Raw genomic sequence first — 17,835 nt, forward strand, 5'->3', positions numbered from 1 at the left:
CCAAAAAAAAATGAAAAACCTAAGTATATTTTGATCCTTTTTTTACTCTTTGACCCAGCAATATTACTAGGCCTGTATCCCGAAGAGATAAAAAATAATTTTTTAAAAGAAAGAGGACTTATATGTACAAAAATATTGAGAGCAGTTCTTTTTGTGATGGCAAAGAATTAGAAAGTGAGGACATGTCCATCAAATGAGGAATGGCTGAACAAGTTGTGGAATATAATTCTGAAGGCATACTATTTGCTACAAGAAATTGCAAGCAAGATGATTCCAGAAAAATCTTACATGAACTAATACAGAGTGAAGTGAGCAGAAATAGGAGAACATTGTACACAGTAACAGCAATATTGTATAATGAACAACTGTAAATGACTTAGCTATTCTCAATAACACAGTAATCCAAAACACCCTCAAGGGGACTCATGATGAAAAATGTCATCCACCTCCAGAGGGAAAAACAACAACAATTGAGAGTCTTAATCCAGACCAAAGCATACTATATTTCACTTTTTTGTCTCTTTTTTGTTGTTCAAGTTTTCTTCCACAGAAAGACTATATGGGAAAAAATTATAAAACTGATATCAGATTGCTTACCATCTCAGTGAGGAAGAGATAACTGGGGACTCAAAATTTTTAACGAATGTTAAAATTGTTTTTATATGTAATTGAGGAAAAGAAAAAAGAAAATTGGAAAGTATTTTACTGAAAAAGAAGTTTTTGACCACATCTTATGCCATATGCCACAATATGTCAAAATAAACCTATGACAAATATAAAATGAGACATTAAAATAATCAGTAAACTCAAGAAATAATCTGCACTATTATATCTATGGGGAGAAATAGTGGGGAGTAGGAGATGACACTTGTGTTGCAAGTCTGGGTGATTAGGAGGATCATGGTTCCCTCAACAATAATAAGGAAGTTGAGAAGAGAGGAAGTTATCAGAGGTGGTGGGGAGAAAGATAATGAGCTCAGTTTTGGACATTTGAGTTTAAATTATAGAACATCCAATTTAAGATGTATAATAGGCAGTTGGAGATTCAAAACTAGTGTTCAGCAAAGAAGTTAGGGTTGGATAAGATTTTAGAATCATCAGCATAGTGATGAGAATTGAATCCATGGGATCTAATGAAATCAAAAAATGAAACAGTATAGAGGCAGAGGAGAAGAGGAAGAGAAGAGAAGAAGCAGAGGCTTATAGGTTAGCAGGTATAACCTGGATGAAGATACTTTAAAGGAGACTGAAGAAAAGTAGTCAAAAAAGTAGGAGGACAACAAAAAGAAAGCAATTATGGAAACTGGAAGAAATGCTAGTTCTTATTGATTTGGGAATGGCTAAACAAATAGTAATACATAAATTAATGGAATATTATACTACAAAAATGATAAATAAAAAGAATTCATATCTGCAAAATAAGCAGAACTAGGATATGATGATCAAAATAACATAAAAATGACAATATTGAAAGAGTTTAGTATCCTAATCAGTTGAATAACTATTCAAGGCAAGAAGTAGTGAAACTTAGATCATACTTCCTAAAAGAGAAGAAATGAATTACAATTGTAGAATAAGGCACACTCTTTCAGACATGGCCATTATGTGATTTATTCTGATATAGTATTATGTATATATTATAATATACTATATAATATAGTAACATACTTATTCTTCTATGTTAAGTGTAGACTTCTATTGTTGAGGTGTAAAGTAAGGGTGGGAGAGCCATTGAGAAATAATCTTGCCATCAACAAAACATTTTTAAAAGTAATCAGATTCTTTTTACCTTGTTTTTAAAAAGTTACCCAATAATACAAGAGTTAAATTCTATCTCATGCACAAACATTAAAAACTTGATATTTGACCTAATGTATATCTTGACAATGAGAAACGTTAAACTTTAATTAAGAATTAAAAAAAAAAAACTTGGGTGGGGAATGTATTTGGATAACCCTTACCTCAAAAAAGATTTAAAGTTTCCCAAGGAAGTTGAAACTGAGGCCTCTATTTTTTCCTCAATAAATTTCCCTGTAACAAGGTAATACACTCAGAATTGGTAATCCCACAGAATTTGATGTTGTTGATAAGGATATCATTATTTCACTTTTCCACTCCCCAATAAGAATAATAATACATTCTCTCCAGTTTCCTTAATGTAGGCAAGGCTATAGGAACATATGCTCAGTATCAGCAAATGTGGTACCCAAAATAAACATGTTATTAAATGATTGTTCCTCATCTTTCAATCAAGTATGGAAATGTTTTTGTTGATAGTTTTCTGAGCCCTTAATATTTCACTGACATTCCATAAAAACCATTATTTGGCAATGAATTTTGAGAAGACATTTCAAAGAATATAATTGCTAAGACAAGGAAAAAACCCTTTCCTGACTATGTTCTCTTCCTAGATTCTGACAATGCTGGAACACAAAGGTTACTGAGAGGGTATGAGTGGTACTTAAGCATTAAAGAATAAATGGATCAAACTTAAGGTTTGGGTATATTGCGAAGGCTAACTATGTTTTTAAACTTTCTCCCTAGGTAGCTCTTCAAATTGTAAAATTGTAAATTTATAAAATTGATTTCCACGATTCTCACAGTTTTGAAAAAGGATTGAGGCAAAAGAGCCCTTAGGATATCTAGTCCAATTTATTTCAACAAATATTTGTTAATTATATATTTATGTTAGACAGTAGGAGAAATGCCAAAAGTAGGTGGCACAGTCCTTACTCCAATCAATAATTCCTCAAGCATTTATTTAGCACCCATTATGTACCTGGCACTGTGTTAGACACTGGGGATATAGAAAACAATGAAACAGTCCTAGCACTGAAGGCATTTACAATTGATGGGGAAACAACTTTTGCATATAAGTATATGCAAAATATAGAATACAAATCTATGATTTCAGTGATATAGGGACTTCTGAGATGGAAACTCCCACTACTGGGCAAGTTGGTACCTTATTGGCAACTTATTTTCTTAGAGCATTACTCAGAGCCTTGACAGATTCAGTAACTTTCCCATGGACACACAGTCAATATATGCCAGAGCCAAGACTTGAACCTGGATCTCTCTATCCACTACACCAGTGGTGTCAGTCTCAAAGGCAGGGGCCATTAATCCATAGCTAAGGATCTCTGTAGGCTGTATATTGACTTTTTAAGAATTTTTAAGTATATATTCTTCATTTTATTATATTTCTATTTTTTATTTTTATTTAGTCAAATATTTTATTTAAAACTTTGAGTATACCTGGGGAGGGTTCAATCTTGTAAGTATCTCAAAAATTAGTTCTTTAGCTCATGTTTCCATCATATTTTAATTTGTTTGGGGCTGCACTCAGAAGTGTTTTGGGCCACACATGGTGAGGGTTGCATGTTTGACAACTCCTTATTACACCAAACTATCATGTACATACAAAACTAATACAAGGTCATCTCAAGGGAGAAGCATTAGTTCATGGAACAAGAAAAGTCTCATATAAGAGGTGGTCTTTGAGTTCAACTTTGAGGGCAATAATGGATTCTACTGGGAAGAGATTAGAAGGGATTGAATTCCAGGTAAGGGAAATACCATAGTCTTCACAACAGCAAAAGGAACACTATGAGGGAAGAATAGCAAGAAAGCCTGTTTGACTAGATTAAAAATTTCATTAAGAGGAGTAATGCATAATAAACTTAGAAAGGCAGGATGCAATTCGATTGTAAAGGGTTTGACATGTCAAAAAGAGGAATTTGTTTTGATCCTAGAGATAACTGGAAGCCAGTGGAGTTTATTGAGTAGTGAGTGATGTGGTCATTCAGGACTTTTTTTTGCCGATGGAGCTTAAAGTCTAATGCAAGGAAGTATGACACACATATAAATAATTATAAGCTGATAATTTCCAAAACTTCGAGTATACCTGGGTGGGGTTCAATCTTGTAAGCATCTCAAAAATTAGTTCTTTAGCTCATGTTCCTACCTAGAGTTGACTAGGAACATCTGAATTTTACTCATTTCTAGCTCTCTCCAAAGAGTCTTCAGTTTCCTCAGATTTTTAAACAAGTTCATGCCATATCACTAAGAACACAGAAGGGACTAATATCTGAATTCATAGACAACCAAATCATAGACATCCTTCTCCCAGAAATCTATAGAGCCAGTCCTGTTAAAGCCCAGACTCCGTATTTCTGCTGAGCTTGTACCATTGTTTCTATCGCTACAGATGCTGCTCTCATCCACTTTCTATTCCTCAGAAAAATATTATACCTTATGATGAGATAATTGATGCTAATATGCCTATGACTAGTAGTTAAATTTCCAGCTCTTTTATTTTAGTTAGAACTGCAAACTCAACAATACAGAACAGAAAAGAGTGTTTTAGGCAGCTATGAATTCCTCTTGATTCACATGTCTCAAATAATCATCTCCAACATTTACTAAATTAAAGTGACTAAATTTCATTCTCTTTATCCTTACCTCAAGGCAGAGGTAGTTTGTTCCCTTTTGGGTCAATCTATCCCACTGAGTCATATTGAAGCTGAGGAAAAAGCACTCGTACCTCATTTCTTTCTTCCTTTCCCTCATTGACCTTCTCCTCTATCCTGAGAGATGGGAGCTAGAATCATACAAGCTACCTTGAAATTTTGAGAAACTTCAAGAAAGCACTATTGAAAGACCAGAAAGATTGGGAGGAATGTCAACGCTTGTGACAACTACCATGTCAAAATGGCAGTTTCATATGCATAACATGAAATAATTATAACTACAATGACCACTAGCATTTATATTGTACACTATAGTGAATTTATATTGTACACTCACATGCTATCTCGTTTAAGCCTCACAATATGAGGTAGGTGCCCTCATTATTCCCATTTTACAAATGAGGAACCTGAATCTGAGAGGGATTAAGTAACTTGTCCTAAGTTAGCTAGTAGGCTTCTGAGACAGAATTCAAACAAGTCCTAGTACAATATAACAATCGATTAAGAACAATGTCCTATTCTGATATCTCAACATGGCATGGAGGCAAACTTAGATTACTTATATTCATATCAGTGGAATTAAAACTTGGTAGGTTCTACCATGCTCAAAAAGCATTAATCCAAAAGCAAGTGGACCTTTGACAACTCAGAACCAGCCTCATTTTAAAGTTACTCATCTCCAGATAGTTGATCACCAGGTGATAGATTTTGTTTTGCCTACAGCAACTCACAAAGACCATATAGTAAGGAATGGAGGGGTTTTGACTGCACATAATGTGGGAGGACTCATACTCATGAAATTGTTGGTCGTTGATATATTGAAGCACATAAAAGCAGTGCAGTCAAAGTTCTGTGTAAAATCCCACCTCCTTATTTTACAGATGAGGGAAACTCCCATTTGACTTTATAGTCAGTTTTCCCATAACATAATTCCCAGCAGAGACATGTCAGGCTATAATTCAAAGTCACAGTAATCCTTTGAGAGACTCAGAATCACCTTTCATAAACCTCACATATATAATCTGTTCTGTAGGCTGTATTTCCTTTTTTTTCCCTTATGACTGGTCAGTGAGTAAATCAGGATCTAGGTTTTATTAATTATGAGAAAATTTTTTCAGATGACATATCAATACAATTTTTTAATGTTCATTTTCTGATATTTTGTAATCCAGGTCCTTTCTCTCAGACCCCTACCCTTTCCCCAAAAAGGCAGGTAATATGACATAAATTGTACATAAATTATCATATAATACATTTTAATATTTATTATATCATGAAATAAGATACATATTGCTTACACTAAAGAAAATTCATGGAAGAAATAAAGTAAAGAATAGCATGTTTCACTTTGCACTCAGACTCCATATTTTCCTTCTATGGCAGTGGATATCTGTTTTTTTGTCATGAGTCCCTTGGAGTTATCCTGAATCTTTCTATTATTGAGAATAATTAAGTCATTTTTAGTTGATCATCATACATTATTGTTATTTCTGTGTAGAACATTCTCCTATTTCTGCTTACTTCACATTGCATCACTTCATTTAAGTCTTTCCAAAAATTTTTCTCATCATCTTGCTTATCCTTTCTTATTTAGCACAATAATATTGCATTATAAGCATAAACCACCACTTGTTTAGCTGTTCCCTAGTTAATAGATATCTCTTTAGTTTCCAGTTCTTTCCAATCACAAAAAGAGCTGCTATAAGTATTTTGCATAGGTATGTCCTTTTTCCCTATCTTTAAGTTCTTTGGGATACAGACCTAGCAGTGGTATTTCTGGGTCAAAGCATATGCACACTTTACTAGCCCCTTGAGCATGGTTCCAGATTGCAGAATGGTTAGATCAGTTTGCAGCTCTGCCAGTAGAGTATTGGTATCTCAGTTTTTCCACATTCCCTCCAGCATTTATCACTAACTTTTTTTTTTTTGTCAAGTTAACCAGTCTGATGGTTGTGAGGTGATACCTAAGAGTTGTTTTAATTTGTATTTCTCTAATCAAGATTTGGAGTATTGTTTCATATTACAAAAGATAGTTTTCATTTCTTCATCTGAAAATTGCTTCTTCATTTGGCCATTTGTCAACTGGGAAGGGCTTCGTATTCTTATATATTTGATTTAGTTCTCTATTTGAGAAATTAAGCCTTTGTCAGAGAGACTTGCAATAAAGATTTCCCCCAACCCAGTTTGTGGTTTGCCTTTTAATCTTGGTTGCATTGTTTTTCTTTGTGCAGAAAAATTTTAATTTAATGTAATCAATCATTTATTTTACTGCTCATAATGTTCTCTATGTTTTGTTTTGATCCATATTATTTCCTTATCCATTGGTCTGACAGGTAAACTATTTTGTGTTCTCCTAATTTGTTTAGGTATCACTCTTTATTTCTAAATCATGTATCCATTTTGACTTTACCTTGGTATATGGTGTGAGGTGCTGGTCTATGCCCAATTCCTGCCATACTATATTTTCAAGTTTTCTCATCAGTTTTTGTCAAATACCGAGTTCTTCTTTCAAAAGCTTGGATCTTTGGGATTGTCAAAAAATAAGTTACTTTGGTCATTTACCAAATGCATGTTGAGGGCCCTACCTAGTCCATCAGTCCTCCACTCTATTTCTTAGCCAGTTCTAGATTGTTTGGATGGTTGCAGCTTTATACTATAGTTTGAGATACTATACAGCTAAGCCACCTTTCTTCATATTTTAAAATTAGTTCCTTTGATGATCTAAGTCTTTTGTTCTTCCAGATGAATTCTGTTACACTTTTTCTAACTCTACGAGATAATTTTGGGATAGTTTGGCATACTGAATAAGTAAATTAATTTAGGGAAAAGGTGTAATTTTTTTAATGTAATAGCTTGGGGTACCTATGAACAATTAATGTTTTTCCAGTCATTTAGATCTGATTTTTGTGTGTGTGTGAAAACTATTTTGTAGTTTGATCATATAGTTCCTGAGCTTGTACTGGCAAGTAGATTCCTGGTTATTTTGAATCTAAAATTATTTTATTTGGGTTTCTCTATCTGTCTTTCTCAGTGGGGCTTTACTGGTAGCATAGAGAAATACTACCATTAAGTTTAAAAATTCACTCTGGTTTAGGGTCTTTAAAAAATATAACCTTTTTTCTCCCTTAAAATGACCTGTATCTCTTCTCTCTTCTCCTCCCACTTTTTAGATGGTCTCCTTCTATCACTGACATTTTATGGATACTTATCTTGCTCAAGTAGAGTTTGATCAGATAAAGTGGAGCCTGAAAAGCTGAGGAGCTATCACTATGAGTAACTCCTTTTGTTTGGGAAACTCTTTGATCTCAAGTTTTCTAGGTACTCTTATAGGTGTACCTTTGCTTGCCAAGGCTAGAGAAGATATTACCTTGGAATCTGAGTCCAGACTGTCACAACTCCTGTAACACATCACCACAACCCAAATAGACTTCTGAAAGAGTTCTTTGATAGCATGCTTACCACCCAGCTATAGCCAACATTCCTGGTTTGGCTAGGGTACCTTTGTGGGTGGATAATGACAGATTTATACTAAATTAGTTTGACACATTGAAGTCCCAAGGTGAGAAAAAATGTTTCTTTATTTAATTTTCCCCCACTTTTTAATAAGCTCTTTTTGCTTTAGTTCACAAATCATTGAACGTGCTTCCTCTCTGCCTTTGTAAGTAGATGGAGATTTGTTAGGTGACCTCATAAGTTTAAAAAGACACACTACACAAAGCCTAGGTTGTAAAATTAATCAATCATTGAGCATTAATGAAGCATCCACTATGTGCCAGGCACAGTATCTGACTCTAGGGAAACAAAGGCAGAAGAGAAAGACCCTGTCCTCAATGTGTTTAAAGAAGGAGATAACATATGTGTATGTTGCCTATATCTTGGTTATAGGCATATATAAGATATATACAAAGTAGATAACAAATGGGGCACCTAGGTGGCTCAGTGAATAGAATGCCAGGACTAGAGATGAGATATTCTGGGTTCAAATCTGGCCTCAGACCCTGGACAAATCACTTGACCCCAAGCATCTAACCCTTATTGCCCTTCTGCCTTGCAACCAATATTTAGTATCAATTCTAAAAGGGAAGGCAAGGGTTTACCAAAAAAAAAAAAAGTAGGAAATGAGGTAAGTTTATTATGGAGGGGACCAAAAAAGGCCTCCAATAAAAGGTAAATCTTGAGTCTTGAAGGAGAAGAGGTTTTCCAAGAGGTAGTGGTGAGTAAGTAAAGCATTTCCACAAAGAGATAGTCAGAATAAAGGCACAGAGATGAAAGGAGCATTGTATGGAAGGATTCAAAACCAGGAGACCTGACTGTCCCCCCCAAATCTCAGTTTCCCAGCTAATTTTTTTCTCTATTTTTTATCTCCCCTACCCTTTCTTCTAAAACCTCATTCATCAGCACAGTACCTGGCATTTTGTGAGTGTTTAATAAATGTAGATTATTAGATTGATCTTCATCTCTTCTCAGGTTGGAGACTTTTGCCATAGCAGGTACTATTGGTTCATCCTGAATATAGACACTGGTGTCATCTTTCTTGCTTGTTTTCATCATTCCTTTTTGAGGAAAGAATTTCTATTTCCTGATAATAACAAGTTATATAGTGTCCTTGGCTATGACTACTCAGATCGCACCAGAAATTTTTCAGAAATGCAACAAAAGAGCTGCTTCTTTGGAGGGTTCAAAATAGGTTATCAGTGAAGCACTAGTATTGCTCATTCACACTCCTGGTTCCCCAAACAAGACACACTACTTTTCCTTAATTCTGTACCCTGAAACTAGGTCTCTTCTAGCCATTGGTTACCTGAAAGGCCTATTTTCTTGTCAGCAGTGCCTCTTGGATTAAACATTTCCTCTTCTTACCTGGAAGCTGTGGTAGGAGCAAGGATGGAGAAAAGGCTGTTGAGCAAGGAGGATGGAGGTTCAAGACCTGCCTCAGCCAAGTACTGGCTATGTGTCTCTGAGTAAGTTACTGAACTATTCGGCGCTCTAAGCAACTCTAAAATAATAAAGGTGTTGATCCGCATGAGCAAGAGTTCTCTCTAACAACCAACGAAATCACAGGTCTGGTACCTTTTACTGAGTGAGTCCAAAATCTTCTCCACTAAATTGTAAACTCCTAAAAGGCAAGGAACTGTTTTCTGCTACTTTTACTTCTTTCTACCTTCCGCGGTCCCCCTATTCCTCTGCACAAAACTGGCAGTCAAGGAAAACGTTCCATTAAGAAAGAACTTTAATACATGCTCAGGGGACTAGGAGTAATAACCAGTTGTAACCCAGGCTCTTATACCTGTAACTCGGAACTACTTAGGAGACATTCAGGAAGAGGACACTGGGTTCTGACAGGGATCTCATCCCTAATGGGACCAATTTTTTTTTTAAATCACTGAATTTCCTCCAGGAAGAAATTAACCAAATTTTCCAGGGAGCTGTGTCCATTCCACAGTGTGATTAGAATACTAAAGGGGGTGTGAGGGGAGTGGAGCGCAGCGGGATGGGAGAGAGGGTAGAAGGTAGTCAAAGGCGGGTTAGGGGCCTGAAGTGGGAAAACAAACAAACAGAAAGGGGTTACCCAAAGGAAGGGCGCTGCGGGGCGCCAGCTGCTGAGTCAGCAGCAGCAACAAGGGAGGAGGTCCCAGCCCTTGCAAGTGGAGAGCCTGCTTAGGGCTCAAACTCAGCTGCTGGGGTGTGTAGCCGCGCCTAGGCGAGCTGAGCAGCTGCCACTCCAGCTTCTCCCTCTAGGACCCACTTCTTACCAGAAGCAACTTTGCTTCCTCAGTTGCCTTAACTTTTGTCCCCCTCCCTGCTTTTCTCTTGCTAGAAGCCAAGCAGTGTCCCTTTCTGCCTACCTCCCTCTCCTCCCGCTCCCTTGATCCCCAGGGACTGAAGTGAAGTTAGTAGGGCGTGCTGCTGGCCACTTTGAGCCTGCCGCTAGCTGACTCGCGGTCGCTCGCTCCCTCCGGACACTATGAAGCCCACTGGCTGGACAGCTGCTCAGTGGCTGCTTTGTCTGCTCTTTTTGCGGATCTCGGGACCAGGGCATTGCTACCTTTACAACAATCGCTATGCGGGGTAAGTTCAGTAGCCTTCCTCTTTAGCCTCCCAACACTTCTTCCAACTGGGTGCCCGATTTGTGCCTGCCTTTAGGAGGGACAACTCTTTTCTGACTTCGGGGTTTCTACAGAAACACTCTTGGTGACTCAAATGTATGCGTCTTAATAAAAAATCTTCCCCATTTTCCCCTCTACCTAGCTGAAAAGAATGCTGCCTGAGAGAGCACGGCTTGGCTTTCTATGCTCTTTACAATTGGACTCCCTGTGATGGAACCCCGGGTCTGTGAATTGGCTATATTTTATTTTACAATGTGTTCCCTGGGTTTCAGATTCACTGTGAAGGGAGTGCCATTGTGTTACTGTGGATTAATACTTGAAATCAAATTTTCTGTTTTGGAAATCTATGTGGTCAGAATTTCCAGCAGCAATGGGTTAACAAACAAACAAACAACGCTAGAAGTTATGTGCATTCTCCTCCAGGGTGGATATTGCAAACTTTTGCAAATCCGGGTAACGTCAATGGTTACTCTTGGGAATTACCTGAGCAAAATTGGCCATTGTTATTAGAAGAAGGAAAAAAAGTTTTATAATAAAAGTCTAAATCAAGTGGGAGAAATAACTTTCTTTTCATTAGGGTTATAAATTTAGAGTTTGTCCATGTCTATTCATGCCATCGCAGCCCTTGAAAGTGAGGGATAGTTAATAAGAAATATATTGGGCAGTCGTTCTTATTATCCTGAAGTCTTGCTGGGATTATACACAGTTAGGCAAGAGTCTTACTGGGATGACATATAGCATATTCTTTTCTTGAAGTTGTAGTGGGAGAAGCGAGTGAGATGGTAGTGTTTTAATCTTTAGATCATGCAGTGTTGGGGGTGAACAGGGAGCCTTTTAAAAGAATCTAGTCCAAGTTTCTCATTTTGAAGTGCCTTGGAATCTTTGTCAGGGTTCTAATCTCACTCATTAACTAGTTTCCAGATGAGAAGCATTTTATATTGAACTGGAAAATGAAACAAGGACTAGAGGATTTCATGGCGTATTTTTTTGTTTTTGTTTTTTCTAGAAGGTGACACTTGTAAATTATTCCGTACAGTATTACGATTATGACCTTGGCACACCGGTTTTTGTTTTTTTGTTTTTTTTTCCAGTGGTCAGGCCAACCTTTTAGAAGGCCACTGAAAATCAGAGCTTTCCCAGGGGAAACATTTTAAAACATGGCCTCAGTTCTCAAGGGATCAGAAGGCTAGTAATGTGATCCAGTCTTTCACCTCTAGGTCTTTGGGAGAAATTGAAAGGAGTTAACTTTTGATCTCTGATTCCTAAAATTCGGGTTTCTACATCATGAACTCTGTCATCATTATAAACTTTCTCAGTGAGGAAGCCAGAAAATCAAATGGGCCTAAGGATCAACCTCTTTTTCAGTACCTAACTTTGGTTAGATTGAGGGGCACTCTGGGAGAGTAGATTATTTATAAGATGTCATGGTTTTATGGGCAGCTCAGTGATATGACTCTTTTAAAAGCATTGTATTTCATAAATTTTATTTTTTTAATCATTGTATGAGATTTTTTTTTAACCCTTGTACTTCAGTGTATTGTCTCATAGGTGGAAGATTGGTAAGGGTGGGCAATGGGGGTCAAGTGACTTGCCCAGGGTCACACAGCTGGGAAGTGGCTGAGGCCGGGTTTGAACCTAGGACCTCCTGTCTCTAGGCCTAACTCTCACTCCACTAAGCTACCCAGCTGCCCCTAATGTATGAGATTTTATAGTTCATTGTATTTTATATCCTTAGTACCCCGCATAGAAATTTTATAAGTGCTTTATCATTATTATTATTGTTAATAAAAATAAGGCAATATAACCTAAGGTTCAGAGGACCACCCTGAAGTCAAGAAGAACTGATTTCAAGTCCTCCCTCTGGCATATTCTAGCTAGTAAGCCTCTCTGTGACCAAGACAATATGTTAACTTAGCAGAATTTAAAGTTCTTTAAGGCAAGAACAATTTCATTTTTGTCTGTCTGTCCCCAACACTGAAGAGTTCTCTTACCAAGATAAAATCACAAGTAAGGAGCAAAAATAAATAAATATATCACATACACCTCATGCCTGGCACAATAGATAGGGAACCATCTTTGAAGGAAGGAAGCACCACTGTTGACACATAATAGCTTTGTGATGATGGACAAGTTACTTCATTTCTCATGGCCCCAGGCCACTCTCTAAGAGGAAGCTGATGATGAACTGCTTAAGGAGTTTCCAAAACTTACCCTAATAAAACCACACGTCTGCCACCCACCTGTCCCCCAAAGTCCTAAAAAAAGTGCATGATACAGGTTTAGAGATGACACAGGACATTACCGTGACCTAAGTTGTCATTTTATCCTTCCTTTGTGGTTCTGTGCAGAATGATTTGCCCTAGATTACAAGGTAGAATTCCGGTCACAGCTGAGCAGGTGTGAGCCTGTTTTCTAGACACTATTTAGTGAAGGAAAAGATGCCAGACACTCTTTCTCACTTGGGCTCCTGAAGCCCCCATCATAAGGCTACAGTATATTATGTGCTGCATTGCCATACAAGTATTAATTGCCATTTGCTCCTAGGTCACATTTATAAATAACCAGGTGTCTGCAAGTTCTAAAAGATGAAACCTGAGGCAGTTAGTGACAGGTTGAAGAAATGGGGCCCTCCTCTTCCATCTCTGTAAAAGGAGCTTCTTCGAAATTACAAATAGATCTATGCAACCTCACCATTGAAAGTGAGGACTTTTAAGTTATCTTCCATAATGGCAGGTTCTCACCAAACAGGAGATGATTGTCTCCACCATTTAATGTCATTTTGCTAAGTCTAAGAAACTCTTAAACTTTAGCTTATTTAAGTGTGACTAGCATCTGATCAGATGGCAAAATAACATATAATTTAAACCACATTTTAAGTAACTTTGCTGAAAGTGGCAATTCCACCACTAGATTACCCAATTTTCTTTCTCAGTAGACTTTCGTTATTTTTTTTAAAGTTATAATATGGTCTCATTTGTAATAGGGAGTCCTCCTGATTTAAAAATACATTATATTAAAATATGATCATTGATTAAAGAGCTCTGAGAATGCATTAAAACATAAAGCCCAGGGCAGCTCAGAATGCCTATTGTTGAGAGAATGAAAATAAAGATGGATGGCTTTGGGGGTGTGGATATGGTCAAACTAGATGATCTACATAAAAAAAACTCAAAAAGAAGATTATGGAGAAAAAGAAACTGGCAAATATTACTCTATTGTGTGAGAAATTTGGATTAAATAAAACATGGTTTCAAGAATATTTTAAAATAAAGAATAAAGGAAGCAAATTGATAAAGAAATGATTTGAATATAGAAAAAAATCAAAAGGAGTCCAGGTTTCACAGGTTTAGAATATTTTTATCCATCATTCTTACTATCTTTCTTAAATTCCTTACAGAAAGTGTTAGCTGTGTGTGTGTGTGTGTGTGTGTGTGTGTGTGTGTGTGTGTGATATGTTTAGAGTGAGAGGCATCATTGCATAGTGGATAGAAAGAAAACCTCAGACAGGAAGATCTGGAATGAAGTCTTGCCTCTAACACATACTGGCTGTGTAACTCAAGGGTTTTCTTCTCAGTGGCCCAGACAGCTCTCTAAGATTGTAAATTAGAGACCAGAACCTGAATCAGAAGGGATCAGAAGCCATCTATCCATCCTATTCACTCCTCTAAATGTGTGAAGGCATATATGTCCAGTTTAAAAGATATCAGAGATGTGTACACATTACTATATTTTTCTTCCAGGTATTTGCATTTGTCTGTGGAGAGAGACTTAGACAGAGACAGAGGGAGACAGAGACAGAGACAGAGACAGAGACAGAGACAGAGACAGAGACAGAAAGAGAGAAATAAAATATGCAATTTGGATAGACTTTTTGGTAAACAAAAACAGTATGAGGAAAGGACAGATTTTAGAGAATGAAGCTAGAAATCTTGCAATAGACTAAAAATAAAGCAAGCTGGCAAGTGAATTTATCTACAAAGGAAATTGTAGATTTCATACCTAGAAGGAGAGAAAGAGCTAACAATTTTTAGAAAATTAAGGAGAGGAGCAGAGCTAAGAGAGCAGAGAAGCATAAAGAAATATAGCAGGGTCTACATCCCATACCCAATCCCCAACCTGCATAGTTCCTTCAAACAAATCTAGAAATATCAGCAGGCTATCCTGATCTGAAAAGATAAGAAAAAAATCACAGTGAGTAATTTTTATAACCCATGCTAGCTTAGGGAGACAATAAAAAGTCTATATGCACTGATAATGACATTTATTAGAGAAATGCAAATTAAAATGACTCAGAAGTATCAATTTCCCCCTTCAGATTGGCAAACATAACAGAAAAGGAATATGACAAATAGAGGAGAGGATGTGAAAAATAGGGATGCTAAAGCGCTGTTAATTGAATTGAGAACTGGTATAACTTTTTTTGAGAACAATTTGTAACTTTACCAAAAGAGATATAAAACTGCACATACCCTTGGCTCAACAAAACTTCTACTAGATCTGCATCCTAAAGAGATCAAAGAAAAAGGAAAAGTGAAAAGTACATGTGCAAAAATATTTATAGGAGCTCTTTTTGTGGTGACAAAGAATTGGAAATTGAGAGAATATTCAGCAGTTGAGGAATGGCTGGACAAGTATATGGTTGTGATGAAATACTATTGTATTGTAATAAGAGAAATGGCTTCAGAAAATCCTAAGATGACATACAAACTGATGCAAGTGAAGTGAGCAGAATCAAGACAACATAATACACAGTAACAGCAATATTTAATGATGATTAACTCTGAAAGATTTAGTTACTCTGATCAACGCAATTATCTAAGACAATTCCAAAGGAATAATGATGAAAAATGCTATTCACCTTGAAAGAAAGAACTAATAAATGCATACAAATTGAAGTATAACTTCTCACTTTATTTTTTGTGCTTTTTTTGGTAACATGGTTAATATGGAAATGTGTTTTGCATAATTTCACATGCATAATTGATATATCGCTTGCCTTCTCAATGGGTAGATCAGGGAGAAAATTTGGAATGCAAACATTTAAAATAAATAAACATTAATTAATATAAAAAGAATTTTTTAAAAAAAGAGATGAATATACATGCACACAAAGTAAACACTGGTGATGGGATTTGTCCAGGAAAGAAGGGAATAAAGCATCCTAGCACAGGGAGAAACTGTGCATCAAATCAAGAGAAGGCTCCAGATCCAGCATAAAGGTGCCTACATTTCTGCAAGATACAAGAGCAGGTAGTAATGGGCAGTTCTCTTGCTCACTACTCACTTCTGGATCGCAGATCTAAGGTGGAATGAAGAAAGGATCTGGCACTAGAGGTGGTGTTCCAGGGTAAGAAGCCCAGTGCTCTACATTAGGTATGGAATCAGCCATAAATTAACATTTATTAAGCACCTACTATGTGTTAGACATTGTGCTTAGTGGAATTTTAGCTGGGATTTGAAGAAAGCTGGGGAAGGTAGGGTCGAGAGATGAGATGAGAAAGAAGAGCATTCCAGGCATGAGGGACAGCCAATGGAAATATCCAAGATGAGTTAATAGAATATCTTGTTTTAGTACTAGAAAGGAGGTCAGTGTCACTGGGTCACAGAGTAATTAAAGGATAAGAGACAGGATACAGGATTCAATAAGACTGGAAAGATGGGAGTAGGTTATGAATAGTTTTGAATGACCACTGATGACTATATTTCATCTAAGAGGTAATAGGGAGCCATTGGAATTTATTTGGGGCAAGGCATGATAATCAGACTTGGCTTTAGGAAGATCACAAGCTGACTAGAGGATATACTAGAGTGGAGAGTTGTAGGCAGATCGACTGGTGGGCAAATGCAGTAATCCAAATATAAGGTCATAAGGTACTGGAATGGTAGCTGTGTTAGAAGAGAAAAGGGAGCATATACAAGATATATATAATAGAGGTAAAATCAATAGATCTTGCCAACAGATTCAATATGGGAGTGACAGAAAGTGAGGAGTTGAATGATATTTCATAATGAGGATGACATATAGTGCTCAAGCCCAGGTGAAAAGGAGAGTGGTAGATGGGGATGAGTATGGAATGGTAATGGTTTGCAGTCAGGGGAGGAGTTGCATTAAGGTAACTAGGTTAAGGAAACTAAAGAGTAGAAACTTGTTAGCAATAAGATATGGGAAGTACCCATACACTGAGACTCAAATCCAGTCCTGTGATGATAAATCATTCTCTCACCAAACACTGTGGTAGAAAAAGCAAGTCAACAGAAGATAGAGGCAGGTCTTTGGGTCAGTGATTAGAATTTTAGGGCTAGAATGAACTTACATTTAGCTTTTCCCATTTGTAACTCCTTATTTTAATAATCAGCTCATTTTTAGCCTGGGGGAAATATAATCCCCCCAAAGTCCATGTGGTTCTCTCTTCTGTAGCTTTAAGGGTACTTTGGACCTAAAACTTATAAGTTCAATTGCAGTTGCTATAAGCCCCCAGTCAGGAAAATCCTATTTTAACCTGAAGTAGTTTAACTATAGTTTTCTGTGACTTGGCAAAATGCTAGCATCTATACAGAAATTTATCTCAGGTCTATACATGATTTACACAGACTTCCCTTACTCCTGCAGATTCATTCCACTCCCTTTACATTTACCTTATTCTACTTTTAAAAGGACACTACTCATTATTCATGCTATAAGAGGAAACCCAATGCATCTGTCATTTAAGAGTACATTGTAGTTGAAGGTATCAAAATAGGGAAGGAGGAGACTAAGCTATCACTCTTTGCAGATGATATGATGGTCTACTTAAAAAATCCAAGAGAATCAACTAAGAAGCTTGTAGAAATAATCAACAACTTTAGCAAAGTTGCAGGATACAAAATAAATGCACATAAATCATCAGCATTTCTATACATTTCCAACACATTAGAGCAGCAAGAAGTAGAAAGAGAAACACCATTTAAAATCACCCTAGACAATAAAAAATACTGAGGAATCTATCTACCAAAACAAACACAGCAATTATATGAAAACAACTACAAAACACTTTCCAAACAAATAAAACTGGATCTAAACAATTGGAAAGCCATTGATTGCTCATGGGTAGGATGAGATAACATAATAAAAATGAACATTCTACCCAAATTAATTTACCTATTTAGCTCCATACCTATTAAACTACCAAAAACCTTCTTTACTGAATTAGAAAAAACTATAACAAATTTCATTTGGAATAACAAAAGATCAAGAATATCAAGGGAAATAATGAAAA

The 17,835-nt window shown here is 36.6% G+C and overlaps 1 protein-coding gene across 1 annotated transcript in view; it reads left to right on the forward strand.

The window, feature by feature from the left end:
• Positions 1-10,437: 10,437 nt before the first annotated feature.
• The window catches only part of CPA6 (carboxypeptidase A6), a 355,331-nt gene continuing 347,933 nt past the window's right edge, over positions 10,438-17,835 (forward strand). Inside the window, exon 1 of the mRNA XM_044657976.1 lies at positions 10,438-10,541. Coding sequence (XP_044513911.1) covers positions 10,438-10,541 — 104 coding nt within the window. The remainder of the gene's footprint in view (positions 10,542-17,835) is intronic.

The sequence above is a fragment of the Gracilinanus agilis genome, chromosome 1 (assembly GCF_016433145.1).
Source record: "Gracilinanus agilis isolate LMUSP501 chromosome 1, AgileGrace, whole genome shotgun sequence".
Taxonomy (NCBI): domain Eukaryota; kingdom Metazoa; phylum Chordata; class Mammalia; order Didelphimorphia; family Didelphidae; genus Gracilinanus; species Gracilinanus agilis.